We start from the raw sequence: 14,934 nt of genomic DNA, 5'->3' as shown, positions 1-14,934 counted from the left end.
GAATGAATAAACATAAGATAGTACAAAATAACCACATACTGTTTACCTCAAAAATGCTCCCATAGCAAAACTAAACTTAACCACCATTTCAAGATAGACTGTCATCCATACCTTAGAAGATCAACAGGGTAGTTTTTCTTAGACAGTAATTCATACAGATATAAAGCCTGAAATAAAACCCATCATATTTAAAGTTAAGCTTAGGTACTCCAGTTATAAGATACAATAACTACTGCAAGGTTTTTGCATGCTTAACTTTCTTATATAGTCTAAAGATATTTCTATGGTCCAGCTTGGCCAACCAAAACATTTGTCACCCAGTGCTGAATTTCTTCACAAGACAGGACATTGCTGACTGGCATTATAAGACGGTGTTAAACATGCCCATGGCACACAAGCACTGAATAATTTAGGTTTGAAGGGACCTCTGGAGATCATCTGGTTCAACCTTTCATCTTTCTGGACAGAGTCGAAGGGCTGACTACATGCAAATGTCTAGTATAGAGTACTGGAAAGAGAAAATGCATGTGGCAGAATCTTGAAGCCATTTAAACTCAGCATATTAATGCTTTCCTTTCCATAGCATTGTCTCATAATTGCTGCTTAGGTTTTAAATGACCTCTGGTTGTTTACATCAAGATATACATATATATATATATATATATATATATATGACAGTTCCCTCCTTTTCCCAATGTTCCTTGAACACATATGTGTTACAACACTTCTTCTATTCTTCTATCATACTAAATTGCATTGAAATGGGAACTGCATAATAATTTTTACCTGGCTTCTTCTTAGTTCTTTTTCTTTCATCATTGAAGAATTATATCCAGTCTGCTTCCATAAACCAGGAAGAGATATTTCTTTAAAGAAAGCTCCTGGTATATCTTTGACTGATGAAGAAAAATCTCCAGATGCAGCTATCTAAAAAGAATAACACATAATACATGGCATTTCAGAACTGATGCTTAGACTTACAGGATTTGTCCTTTCTATTCTGTGTAATATTTCTCTTAAGAGGATAAAAGTAAAACATGCTAGCATTAAAAACATCATGGAACTAAGCAAGAGAGAGCCTTCAAAATATACTTGGTATTCAGAAAAATACATTAGAAATATTAACCATTGAGCTAAAACACATATCTTAGTGACAACATTTTAAATCATGCCCTGCGTTTCTGGTTATTGTGCTCATGTGCACTGAGAATCTGCTGCACTGTCAAGTTTATAATCACCTTCCTGAGGATCCCTTGTTGCTGTGCAGGTGATAAGTCAGGTAAGTACTGGGATGTTGTGCCTCGAATAATGTGAGAAAGCTCTTTTGGGTTCATGCTGTAGAATGACTGGGTACTGATACCAGTTACCAATGCGCCCATTTGACTAACATTATAAAATGATAAAACCTGCAGAGATAACAGCACAAACAAACAAAGTTTTCTGGCTAGTGAACAGCAGATAGATATATTTTAAAGCAAAAGTTAATAAATCAAAACTATTATTGTTGAATACTTAAAACATTTCTTGCCTGAGGATGCACTTTTCTTAGATTTCTTCCAATTCAGATAAATCTGTCCAGGGAACAAATGCAGCAATTTTCCCAGACAGTCCTTTTTTTGACTCTGCAGAAAGGACCCTGACTCCTTCCATTACAGCATATTTGAATATATAGCCTGGGATCTCTGCTCATGCAAATTCTGCTTAGGGTAGTGACAGAGACAAAACAATATATACAACTGCCAAATACAAATAGTCATTCTCTCTGTTACTAGAGAATTACCCTGGGAGGTACACTCTTGGAAGTTTTTATTTGATTTAAACAATTTTTTCACACCACTAACAGTATTAAATAGAAATCCTGTACTAAACTTTTCAAGATCTACAGTTATTGTGGAGAAAAAGCCATTTCACTTTTGAAAATAAAAGGTAGGAAAGCTGTTATCAGAGGTACCTTTTCATAAGAGAGATATTTACTGGATAAAATCATAACTTGGCTTTTTGTCCACCCAGATACTTGGTTTAATGTTGCAATAGCATTATGCACTGCTTCAGGTGACAAAGATTCCAGCTGACTTGAGGTTAGTCCAACTACAGCATCTGACAGAGATCCAAGGATATCATTCAATGTCTGGTTTTGCATGGCAATGTCCAGGAGTTGAGATTTGAGCTAAAGCAAACAAACAAAAAAGCAGACGGGGAATAAAAGATTTTCAAGAACCAATTTCCATTATCACCCAAACATTTAAATGGAGTTTCTGGAATAGGCATTGGCAACCATTTAGTGACCATGCTTCATAAAAAATAAAAACAGAACCACAGTTCTGAAAGGAATATGGAACAGGAGGAAACAGAATGAAAAAAAGAATGAGCAGTATTTAAAAAAAGGAAGGACTTTTATTCTTTGCAGTATATGCTCAAGAACTATTTCTACTTATCTTTGACATGCCAGTAATTTTTCACTCTTTTCCTTCTATGTTCAAGTAGAAAGTCCCTTCTCCTCTCTTTTCAAGATTAGATTAGGCAAGAAGAACAAGTACTGTACCCACCTTCTGAACCTCGGCCTGGAAACCTCTTAGCTGATTACACTTAATCATTTGATGAAGTAGAGCCCGGGCCACAGCTGCATCCATCTGTTCCATGTCATCATAAAAGCAAACCAATAAACCTAACCTATATAGAAGAAATACTTTAGCTAACTTCTGACATAAAAGGTGTCACTCTCAGGAAACTGAAATACTGTGTGGTACACCCTACTTGTGCTCAAAACTTGAGCCATTTCTGTTTGTCGTCAGTGCGTTAAACTGCAATCCTTAAAACTCCACATAGCCTGAAACTGGGAGACATATGCACTATTCTCTGTATTCAGCTGAGCTCTGCCTAAAATTACTTGTGCTGTCAAAAATTTAATTTTCCTAGTTCCAGAGTCCATGGCTGGATTTTTCCAGCTAATGCCTCCCCCTCCCCTTGGCAGAATTTGCAGTGTAATCTCCGCTTTGAAAGGGATAGAGGGCTATTTAGTAAGTCACTAGAAGTGGCTTACTGAGTTCTTACCTGGATTGGTGGGATGTTTTGAACTCTGAATCCTGCTTGGATTTCACATGCAACATAACTCATTCACGTGTCAGAGTAGCAGCTAGAGCATATTAGATAGCCCCTAGCACTTCATGTTTAAACAAAGCCTGCTGTATGACACATCAAAAATATGACTGGCCAGTGTACGGAGACCTGTCCAATTCAACACTGGTTTGGAGAATCTGCACTGAGGTTCACTGTCTCAGTTGTGCCAGCACAGCAGTTTGCAAGGCAGTGTTATGAACTAGAAGTGGAGCTCATTTTCCTTCACAGTATTAGTGCTGTATTATTTAAGTTAGCATTTCCATTATCCTCTGTAATGCACAACCACAGCCATACTTGGTAGAGAGAAGTAGTCATGCCATGAAGGGTAAGCGCCTACTGTAGGTGGCCTTCTGACTTAGGCCTGCTGCTTATTTACTGCCATTACCTGCAGCCCTGCAAAGAGAGGTCTGAAGTGTGTATCCCTTTCTCTGGACTTAAAACTTCATAGTGATGGCGATGAATTAGTTTGTAGGAAGCCTAAATCAACCCCTATGTCCCTGAAAAATCTTAGTCTTTGTTTTTAGAATTTACTCAGAACTAGAACCTACAAAGACAAGGCCAAAGCCCAGCTTTCCTGCTACAGTCTCCGTTTTTCAGCAGTTCAGTAATGCAGGTATGAGCAGACTCTAATGTCCAGATGTGAACTAAATCAACAGTGGGCAATGCTGCAGCACTATCACAAGCTAAGTAAAATTCTCTGGAAAGGCTTAGCTTTTAGTTCCTTTAGTCCCTCAACAACAACCTGCTCAGCGATATAATAAAACACTGCTTCAGCAGCCCATCAGAATTCATGGGACATCATCAAACTAACATATAAATTAAAAAAAAAATCTATAACAGCATTTTTATAAGAAATAATTACCTTCTGATGCACTATTGCATAGCCTCCAAGAACTCTTCGTCTCCTTTGGGACTAGCAGCAATGAATAATACTACTTCTTTAAAGTAAAAGTGCATTTAAATCATCAGTATGGTTAAAATGAGTAATATAAAATAAGTGTGTTGTAAAAATGGAATATATTAAGGATTATGGAGCACAACATTTCTCTCATCTGTGAGAATGTGGCACCTCTTGTGAGTGGTAGAATAATCTTTAAGATTTCTGACACTGGAACTTAGAGTGTGGGCATAATTCTTCTCTTGCTTACACCTCCAACAACCAGCAGTATTTCATGGAAGTGCATGAATTACATTGCAATAATGACAGGAGCTCTGAAGCCATAAAGCATATTCTCCATTAGTTTAAAACTCCAAGGTATTCCCCAAAGAGACTACAAATAACGTCACAGACAGTGGTGTCTTGGGACTAAATACATCCCCTGATAGGACAGTGTAAATGCAAATGTGGAGTACAGCACTTCCTCACAGATAGCTCATGCTCACTGCGTATTTATGAGTAAGAGCAGTTTATTTTGGGTTTTTGTTATTGTTAAAGTAAGTTCAGTGCTGATTTGACTGCCCTGAAAATCCAGTTTCCTGCTTAGACACATAACAGTTACATTCATTTAAACATGGCTCATCTCTACCCTTCAGGACAGGCTTTAGATCTGTTCACTTTGCAACCTTTCTGGTGACACCCATGTAATTTAAAATGCACCTGCAGTCCTGGCTGGCATGAACTAAGATTTCCTCCTTCAATCTTAACTGTAACATGATTTCCACAAAACACCTCCATCTTCTGTGATTCAAACAGCCAAGTCAACTCATGTCCCTCCATCCCAAATTATTTTACTGCTGTACTGTACAATGTGATGGAACTCTGATTGGGACCCCCAGATACTGCTGTAGTCCTCCTATGAATACTACAGACAACTCCTCACTGTGAAGCAGGAGACAAAGCATTAGCTAATTAGGCATACTGCCAAATTTTCATAAAGCAGCAATTCTTCACTGTTGCTAAACAGGGCTGGATTTCAGCATAGATTTTTCTGCTGGAAGGAAAAAGCTATGCCACATCAACAGTTTCATCAGCTACTTATTGCTCCTCTCTCTCCTCCTTACTTATTCATTGTCTCCATACAGAGCCATAAAAGAAAAGGAAAAGCAATCTTGCCTGTAGATAGTTGAAGTGTTTCTCATATCAAATCCTGATGAGTTTATTCTTTCCAGGAAGCCTTGTGTAAGCTCTGGTGTGATATCATACACTGTGTCCAACTGCTTTGTTGCATTGTCATAGCTTATGAATAGTCTTATCTGACCAGTACAAACAAAATTATGAGTCAGGATTATGAAAAAATTACATCCAATAAAATGTTTGACACACTAAATTAATTGTCTTCATTCATGTAACACAGAAAAGAAGAAGCTACATTTGGATAATGCAGTATTTTTGAAGGCAAAGCTGAGTGAACAAGTCTCTGTCAAACTGTCAAATTACGTGAAGGTCTTCATCACTAGTCCCTCAGTATCTCTCAGTACAAGTCACAGAAGCCTGATCCAGACAAATAATTACATATTAATGATAGGCACTTTCAAATTCCAGAAATGGAAGAACATTTGCATGGCAATCAATTTGGATTCTCTTTATATTTAAATAACTAAATTATATTAACGTTTCTCATGTTTAAATTTACATCTGTGTTCATACTGTTTGTAGCTGACATCACTTGACAGTGATATATCCAACCATGTTTTATTACTTACTTCACTGAGACTAATTTTCAGAATTTCTTCCAGTGGGAGATGGACCATGTATCTTCCCAAGATCCATAAGCTTTCTGCAGTGACCCAAGAAGTTGATTCATTGAACTCTGTTTCATACAAATAAATACTCACTACAATGTTAAGAAAGTAATTATTTTTCAAATATATTTTACTCAGTATATTATTATTGGTAAATAATTAAAAGAAATCTGCAAATCAGAAAACTCCTTAGCAGAGTCAGGTTCCCTCCATTAGCTAGATTTCAGCACCACATTTTTAGAAGCCCATACATTTTTGAATTTAAATGCAATACTGGTTCCAATGTCTCAAATTTTCTCCTATGAAAGCCATTAAGGGTTTATGTTGTCAAAGTACAAAACGGATAAAGTATGGGGCAGAAAAAATGAAACCACTAGTATTAAATATGGAGCAGCATTTTTAAAATTCAGTTTTCCTAACCAAATATATCAATTAAGAACACCATGAAGGCATGATACTTTAAAATACTTTATAGATCTTATGTATTACTACTGATGATCCCACTTATTTCATCAATAGGCAATAGCAATAATGGAGAAAATGAAAAATCGTTCATACACCTATATGGAAATAGGTTGGCAGAAAATACAGAATACCACATAACAGTTAAAAAAATGTCATTCATTCAGTAATATTCTCTCAAGGACTGAAAGTGAAACAAAGATCCAAATATCCCTGAGAAAAAAGTATATATGGACTAGGTGGGCACTCTGAGACACAAAGACAATGTTTTCTCCAAGGTGTCATAATCGGGATGGCTCAGCATGTGACACCTCTGAACACATTCCTTAGCAGTGCTGATACAACTCTGCTAAAATAAAAGTCGGTGCACTTTGAAGAGTTCTGGTATTAACAGGCTACAAAACCCAGCCTATAAATATCAGAAGCTGAAAGACCCCATTTAGAAAGTGATTTTTTTTTGAAAACACAGATCTAAGTTCTTTAGCTGAGATGAGGCTCCCGGCAGACCTGGCATGCCTCCAGTTTTAAGCGCCTTAATTACCTCCCATTACCAGGAACATTAAGATAGTTGAAAGAGATGATAGAAAAGTTAATCAAAAACTAGCACAATTTAAGCATGTTAACTGTGGCCTTTAGTAGAACAAACCTACAGTTACCAACCACAGTTAACAGTCATCCCTCAAAACTATTTTTTTTTAAATTTTTAAATAAGGTACAAAATTCAACAGTTACTGTCTCCTGGGTTTGCAAGGCTACCAGCATGCTTCACCTCTGAACACCCCTGTGGGTTTAATATATGAAATGTAGTAACTGAGCGACAAAGAAATTTCTTAAAAGGTTTGACTCTTAAGACACGTCATCTCCTGCCAGCCCAGTGATCCAGCTGCAGGGACTGCCTGGCACAGTGGGGAGATGCAGCATGATGGGGAAGCCCTCTGCATTCTGCACAACAGAGACAGGGTGTTGAGCCCTCTGCCTCCAAAACCAGCAAAAATGCCTGGAAGGTAGCCCTGTAAGCACCACAAATATGAGGCTTCTTTCAAGTTTCTTTTCTGCTGAACTACAGAGAAGAAGATGCTGCTTGTGCAGAGGGTTGATTCCCTCCCCACATGATCCCAGTGGTATCCATGTAAAAAGTTAAAGTGAATGAATCAGACTATTGCAGGCCTCCTCTGCTGTCCTGCGCCCTGTGCTGTGATGAGTGGTGTGCAGATACACTCGAGTGAGCTGCAGACTTGCCAACCTGGACACTGGTAGCAGTCCAACTGTGCCTGCTCAGGGCTGATGAGCTCTGCAGCTCATACTACCACAACCAGCTGGCAATCACACAGTTCCTTCAGGAGAGTATTCACTGTATCTGCACTGCTTTGCATTTGGAGCAGCAATAAAGGCGTAAGAAAGGCATGGTAATTCTCAGTCCCTCCTGAGCTGGGTGATCTTATCTGAAACAGCAAAAACCCCAGGAGCCAAATTTAGCTGCACTGAGGGAAGCAGGCATTTTGCTTTTGATTTCCAGGGAAAGAGGAAGAGCATACACATCTAAAAGTCTAAAATAGTCCCACAACAGCACTGCTGGGATGTTCAGTGAAAGCCCAAGTACTGGCTCTTACACATTAGTGCTGCTGCTGCATAACAGCCCCCTCATGGAGCCTGTCCTGCGCTGTTCCAGCTGTGGCACATTTGTTTAAGACACATTAACAAGGCAAAAAGATGTGGTAAAATGCATAAAATCAGAATTAATTAACTTTGTCATCATCTCATCCCTTTTCTGAATGAGTCAGTGCCGTGTGCAATAGAACTTTCACAACATCCTGCATTTGTTGTACTTTAAACAGTGCATTGGCTGATGTATTCTGAGACAGACCTAATTTTCTACTCTAAATCAGAGTTCAGAAGTGAACAACACAGCTGTGCAGAGTACCTGACAACTGTATCCTATTTAAGTGTTAGAAAAAGGACCTGAGTAGTAGACAGACTTTATGTATAGCTCTGTGCACAAGAGATGAAGAGCAAGTATCTTTAGAGAACTATTTGCTGTGAATACCGAATATATTGTTTACTGTATTCAGGACAGCTACTCTTATACAGACCTGTGTTAAATTTGAGAAACTATTCAACACAATGGATAGGTCTTTTGCTGACTGTTTTTCTCTTATGATAAGAAAGTAGAAAACACTTTGTACATAACATACCACTCATGTTATAGGACTTTTGTAGAATCTGCTTCATCCAGCCATAGAGAGCTTTCTGCGTATTTGCTGAGGTTTTGTCATAGAGGTCCTTGAATACCGCTGATCTAAGTGATACAAGGGCATGTTAGTTCACTAATGAGTTAACTATCTAGGTGGGTTTTTTTTTTGATCACAAACATGGGCAAATGCTTTTAGAAACAGCCACACATAAGCAGAAAGCAGTATCTGGACAATAGATTGAGACCATAGAGTAACCTCTGTTTAAAAGTATATATAGTCAGCAAATACTAGTTTTAATTGTGTCTGGAAAATAAATGGCTTACAAGTTTCTGAAAGCATCCTCCGGCAGAATGGTTGGGAGGCTCCCAATGACATCAGGTTGGAGATAGTTCACCACTGACACACGCAAAACCTGGCTTAGGATATCCACACAGTCCAGAGCACTCAGAGCCAGAAAGCATTTATCCAGTGTTATAAGGAACAAGGTCCTGTTTACTCCTGGGCTTTGAAATATTCTCTCTCTAGTTTTGTCCCAATCAAGAATAATATTTCCCATTTCCTGCAAGCAACAAAGGGTTAATAGAACAACTCTATGATTAATTTAGTATATTGTTAATTTTGAGGCCTAACAGAAAGCATTCTATAAAAAATATGGTCCTGCTCTCATGAAAAATAGCTGCAAATTACTGTTTAGTGCATTCCTTCAGATAACTTGTTTCCGGCATTGCCCAGACAGCAGCTTGAATCTTTTGACAAAATCAAAATGAAAAACGTAAAAATAATCCAAATGGCTCAAGTTATAGTGTGTGCTCTCATGAAAGAATTATATATATTAAAGAAAGTTATAGTGTGTGCTCTCATGAAAGAATTATATATATTAAAGAAAGTTATAGTGTGTGCTCTCATGAAAGAATTATTGGAAAATGAAATAATATCAGAATTGAATGAGAATTATCTCATTATTACTTTTGTTTGAATAATTACTATGTTTATTAATATGTTCAATAATAATACTAATTTGATTATGTTGAATACTGGATTATACAGTGTTTGGTCTGGGCAGTCACCTCTTGCCTGGCGAAACACACTACAGTTCTCCCAGATTAATCTCTGCCCTCAGCGATACCCACACTGGAGGCCCTCCTCCTAGCAGAGAAGATGCCAAGTGCTCTCACACACCAGGCTGTGATCCCACCCCTGCAGTGAGATTCCTTCTGCAGGGTTAATCCTCTCTGGGTGGCACTCACTGATTTTGAGCAAGACTTTCAAGATGGGTCACACAGGGACACATCACAGAGGCAATGAATGACGTTATACTGCCTCTCTTCCAAATTGTCTAACAATTTGCTTGCATGCTCCCACAACTAATTAGTAAGTAATTTTGTCTTCTTTAGTCATTATTGCTCTCTTTCTAGCCACTGAAGAGAAGCAGGTACTCCCTGAGAACAACTGGTCCTACCTACTTTAGATACTGTATAGGAAGGTAAATCATTCCCTGGAGATGTGTTTCTCTCCACTGATTGCAGAGAAAATCCATATATCCAACTTGGACTTGGCATCAAACTTCTAAACAACAAGAATTAAGTAAGTCCAGCCTTAGGAGAGAGGCCTCTGGAATCTAATCCAAGCTGACTCAGTAACTGCAATACCCCAAGTCTGGCCTTGTCCCATTTATTTGAACCACTGACAGCAGCTTTTCTTTTCCACAAGTGCAGAGTAACTTACAAGATGGTCCTTTCTGCTGTTGAAGAGATACTTCATTGCAGTTTGGAACTGCTGCTGATCAAGCTGTTGAAATTCAGACAGTAGCTGCCTAGGCTGGTATAAGAGGTTCTTCAGGTAACTTTCTATGGACATCTAGAGTATAGAAAAATATGCATAATATACATAAAACTCATACTATTGTACTAGGGGCATCTTTTACTCCCTGAAAATCTCTGCTTAAGGAGGGTTAAGTGTTTACCTCCTGTATTGGCTGTTTTGTCAACAACTAGAACAAATATAAACACAAGTAGTAAACAAAATAATCTAAATGTAATTCTGAAAGACAGTAGTTTTTAAATCCTGTTCTTAGACTGAGCCAAGTGGCACAAGCGAGTCCTCTGAAGTGAATCATTTAACACAGATGCCTCAGGTTCTCACTTCATAAACCAAGAGTAATAATACTTTCCTGTTTCACACAGCAGGGCTGTGAAAATGAAACTTTTAAGGAGCTAAAAAAAAAAAAAAATATCAGGTACTGTGTGAATACAACTATTACTTAAAAAAAGGAAGGAAATGTGCAATTAGACGGGAGGAAAAGTCTGTACCAGGCTGTAAGGCAAAAATTCTCTCACATCAAATTGCATTAAGAGGTAACAATCTCATTCCTATTTTGAATATCTAAGGGGAATTCTAACACTGGAACAGAAAACACTGGAAGGCTCATTAGCATCAGACTGGAGTAAAATCCCTTCTAATTCCTGACAGAATTATTTCAGAATTAATTTGGAATTTGAGTTGAAACTGTTCTTTGTTGGTTTTGCTTAGCTTGCATTGCCACCAACAAATATTAACACAGATAGGTCCCTGCGGCATGCTTAGAGCCTTAAACTGTTAATAAATGTAATCAAATGGGAAGAAGCAATAGTAGTCTCATGTAGCTTTGGCTGAGCTGTGACAGTGAAATAGAACTTGGGAAATGGTTCAAGTGCTGTGGAGCTACATGGCAGTGGGCTTCTGGGAATGCCTGAGGCTCAGAGGGCACACATTTGACACCTTTTTCAGGGCATGTGTGTGTGCATGTAGAGAGGATGGAGGGGTTCAGGCTTTGATTAGCAGGCTACAGCTCCACTTAAACCAGCTCATAGCTAATCATAATGACCAGGGATGAAGAACAATGACTCTTTCCTACACCATTTTCACACTGACAATTTACAGAAACAGAGATCAGAGGAGCTTTAAAAGGTGAATGTATTTTGTAGGATGCTCTGGAGCCTCTCATTCCATCCAAAGCAGCACAAACTACCTCCACAGTCAAATCTGTGGAGAAACCTGCCATTTTGGGGAGAAGAGCATGTATATACACTCATTTACAATTTAGAAACAATAGCTGAATCTGAAAACTCCTAACATCTGCTTTCTATCAGAGGAAAAGCAAAAAATCTTACTATTATTTCTGCCTTGCATACCCCTGCAATCTTAGCGGAAAAAGACAACCAAAGCCCCTATTCCTATTTCATACTTATCTGCTACACTGTAGATCTGTTAGTTACCGCTATTACTGATAGTGTAATTTTGGCTACAGAGATAGGTTGCTTTTTTAAATAACATTTTTAAATGGCACAAACCTGTAGACTGCTAAGAGTGAACATAACTTCCTGCGCATGAAAATATGCCATGACTTTTGTAAGCATATCTGCTGTCCAGACATTAGAACTGTAACAGAAAACAGGACCAAAAATACCAGCAAAGTAACATAGCATGTAAAATAGCAGATTACAAGACAAAACAAAAAAACCCCACTACTACTAATACAATAATGACACGAGTACTTAGCTTTCTGGTCTAACTAGACTAATAGCCAACTGATTTAATGCAAAGAAAACACACAGTTCAGGGAGGAAGGGAATGAAGTTATTTTATCTAATGCCACAACCACCCACAATGATCTCTACTTTCCAATGTGTTGCCATTAGTATCATCTCCAGACATGAGACAACTTGTGCTGTGGCTACTCCGAAGCCATAGGTGTGCTTCCTGTCACCCATTATACCTCTTCTGATCTACTTCCAGAAAGAAAGTACAGTGACTAATGTCTGCTTCCTTTTCCTCAGCGGAGTCATTAATTTCAGTGTGTCTTCTTTACACAGCCATTGATTTTCTCAAAGAATGTAGGAGTAGAAATTGCTTTTGAGGCTTATAGTGCTCTTTCAAATTTAGACAAAATTAGCAAATAATTCAAAAGTCACCAGGAGCTGGAAGTGGGATAGATGGGGGATGGAGTGGGACTGAAAGAGGGAGATGGACAGAAAGCTGGAACTGCACCCGATTTCCTTAAGAAGCCATTCTGAAACATATGAACAAAGTTAATTGTCAGAACATTTGAAAACTGTAGCTGATGTTTATTCTCAGTCTCATTCTGTGTATGTTTCCTGCTTCATCGTGAAAACCATCTTTTTCCCTTGTTAAGAGGAAATATTCCTCACAGGAGATCTAAACCAAAGTAATCATACATGGCAATTTTATTCTATCCATAATGTTTCAGTTTCAATGTAAATGAAACAGATTGTATCTGAAGTGCAAGATAATACCAAAAGATCAAGATGGTGAGAATAATACATTACCTTTGAAAATGAAATATATCAAGGAGTGCTGCACATGAAAAATGGAACATAAAAAGTTATGGTGAGATATTGAGTTTTAATTCCTTTTAGAAGTATAAGTGGGAACAATTTTGTATATTACCATTCAGATATTTCCCAGTTATTACTTCCTCCTAAGAAAAAAAATCATAAATATATGTAATAAATTATTATTTATAGATTATAATACAAAATGTTAGTAGAGAGATCAAATAAAAATACTAACCACAGCTTTGTGTAATAATGGAGGCAAATCTGTAAAAGATTATCCTGTTACTGCAGTGATCAAAACTATATACACACATCTAATTTATTTATAAGTATTGAATGCAGTTTTGATTAAAGGTATTTACATAAAAACAGTGGAAAAAAAAAGGGCTAAATAATAAGCAATCTTGGTTAAATTCTTTGCTGACAGAGCTCCATGAAGTCAACAGAGCAGAGAATACAGTCTTAGCTACTAAATAGCACTGCATCTATTTTACTACACATAGCTTTTTCCATCCACACAAAATACATCCCTCACACAGGAGATCTGGTCTTACCTTCAGTGTTTCGACTGCGTATGATCTCAGCATGATTCACTGACATCAATAAGAAACATATCTTCAAAAGTCTGGACATTTCTTCTAGTGCTTATTAAAATCAGAAGATATTTAAATTGAAAAGGAAAACATAAAGAACAGTCAAAAGGCAATACTCACACAAAACTTTCATAGCTATAAATCAGAGACAGACTAAGCTATGGAGTATAGATAGAGATCAGAATGATCTAAAAGTGCTTGCTCCCAAGTTTTTATTATAGGTCTTTTCCCAAGATAGAGATACATTTTATGCAAATACAAGTCTGTCAAGTGTGCATGTGCAGACAGATTTATTTCTCTTTTACCAAGCAGCTCTTTTAATTTCCTTCCTAGAAGCACTGCTTACTTACTAACCCACTTTACACTTCAGTATTACTTAAATGCAATTTTGTTAAAGCGAACAAATCCTTTTAAATTCAGATAAAATAGAAAAGAAATTGGGGGAGCGAAAAAGGAAATAGTAAACAAGCTCCAAACAAACCCTAAGCTTTCTCTAGCTTAAGTTGCCTGCACAATTACTGCAGACCAGATCAGGGACCCTCCATTTGCAGGTCTCTGAACTCAAATGGCTGGAGGGTCCAGCCCTCTCGCTCACCACACGGCATTGCAGGGTGCTCCAGGCACGGAAGGTGAAGGATTGCTCCTCTTCCCTACTGCTGCCACTCTATAAAGAGGGCAATATCCTTATGCCCTTCGGAAACAGCAGGAAAGTGACACATGGGAAGGCTGGAGTTCAAGACCATGCCACTTTACTTAGATGGATGAAAGCTCTACTCTCAAACATACAATCAACTTTTCACCATCAGCTAGGACATAGTTTCTATGGAAATACATATTTTAGTAGCTCTTGCTATCGCTGCTATGAAGATCATTGAAAGATAAATTAGCTGGAAGAGCAGTAATGGGATACCTGGAGCAGTTCATCAAGGTGTGTCTCATTCTCCTCAGAAAAGACTGATAGTATCACAGTTGTCCTACATGAAATGAATTTGTCTCTTTCAGTCTAGTTCCTGAAGGACAAGAATGCAGACTGCAGTAATGCAATGGGATGGAAAGGAAGCACAGACTGAACAGATCTTGATGCAGGTATTTCTGCAGCCACATGCCCTCCGCAGTGCCGAGGACCACAGGCCACTTTAATCCACACTGCACTAAGTTTACTGCAGAGAGGATCTTCTGCCTCTGCACCCTCAGCCTGGCCCTCTGACCAGCCATGAGACTGGTGACTGTGAGGTATTAGATGACGCCCTGCTCTGCAGATTGCAGCTTCTTACACTGGGATTAGTCCCCAGTTTTAACAAATTACATGGAGATCCCTGTTGGCCAACTGCATTCTGACACTGGGATGACTTTGTTACAGTTTCTCTCCCTTTCCTTTAAGAGTATGTCTGAAGAGACCCAATTTCTGCATTTCCTTTTGCTGTTGAATTTGGATCCATTCTCTCTTTTTTAATTAAAAGTTCTCTGCCACAGCTTGTGTTACAGATCTGAACATCTGATAAATATGAACACCTTTTACAGATTGTTTAATCTCATGTTTCAGCAAGGTACTTT

General features: G+C 38.1%; 1 protein-coding gene across 1 annotated transcript in view; it reads right to left on the bottom strand.

The window, feature by feature from the left end:
• OTOA (otoancorin) overlaps positions 1 to 13,897 on the bottom strand; it is a 35,605-nt gene extending 21,708 nt beyond the window's left edge. The window contains 15 exon segments of the mRNA XM_057416890.1: positions 112 to 167; positions 787 to 927; positions 1,239 to 1,406; positions 1,952 to 2,167; positions 2,547 to 2,670; positions 5,171 to 5,310; positions 5,761 to 5,867; positions 8,454 to 8,557; positions 8,777 to 9,012; positions 10,179 to 10,310; positions 11,783 to 11,870; positions 12,779 to 12,806; positions 12,900 to 12,930; positions 13,023 to 13,051; positions 13,342 to 13,897. Coding sequence (XP_057272873.1) covers positions 112 to 167; positions 787 to 927; positions 1,239 to 1,406; positions 1,952 to 2,167; positions 2,547 to 2,670; positions 5,171 to 5,310; positions 5,761 to 5,867; positions 8,454 to 8,557; positions 8,777 to 9,012; positions 10,179 to 10,310; positions 11,783 to 11,870; positions 12,779 to 12,806; positions 12,900 to 12,930; positions 13,023 to 13,051; positions 13,342 to 13,420 — 1,679 coding nt within the window. The 5' untranslated portion in view covers positions 13,421 to 13,897.
• Positions 13,898 to 14,934: the final 1,037 nt, after the last annotated feature.

Source organism: Pezoporus wallicus, unplaced genomic scaffold, assembly GCF_028554395.1.
Source record: "Pezoporus wallicus isolate ANWC-B61680 ecotype Strahan unplaced genomic scaffold, APGP_CSIRO_Pwel_v1 scaffold_7392, whole genome shotgun sequence".
NCBI classification, from domain to species: domain Eukaryota; kingdom Metazoa; phylum Chordata; class Aves; order Psittaciformes; family Psittacidae; genus Pezoporus; species Pezoporus wallicus.
The sequence above is the reverse complement of the archived record's forward strand: the minus strand, read 5'-3'. Positions and strand labels throughout refer to the sequence as shown.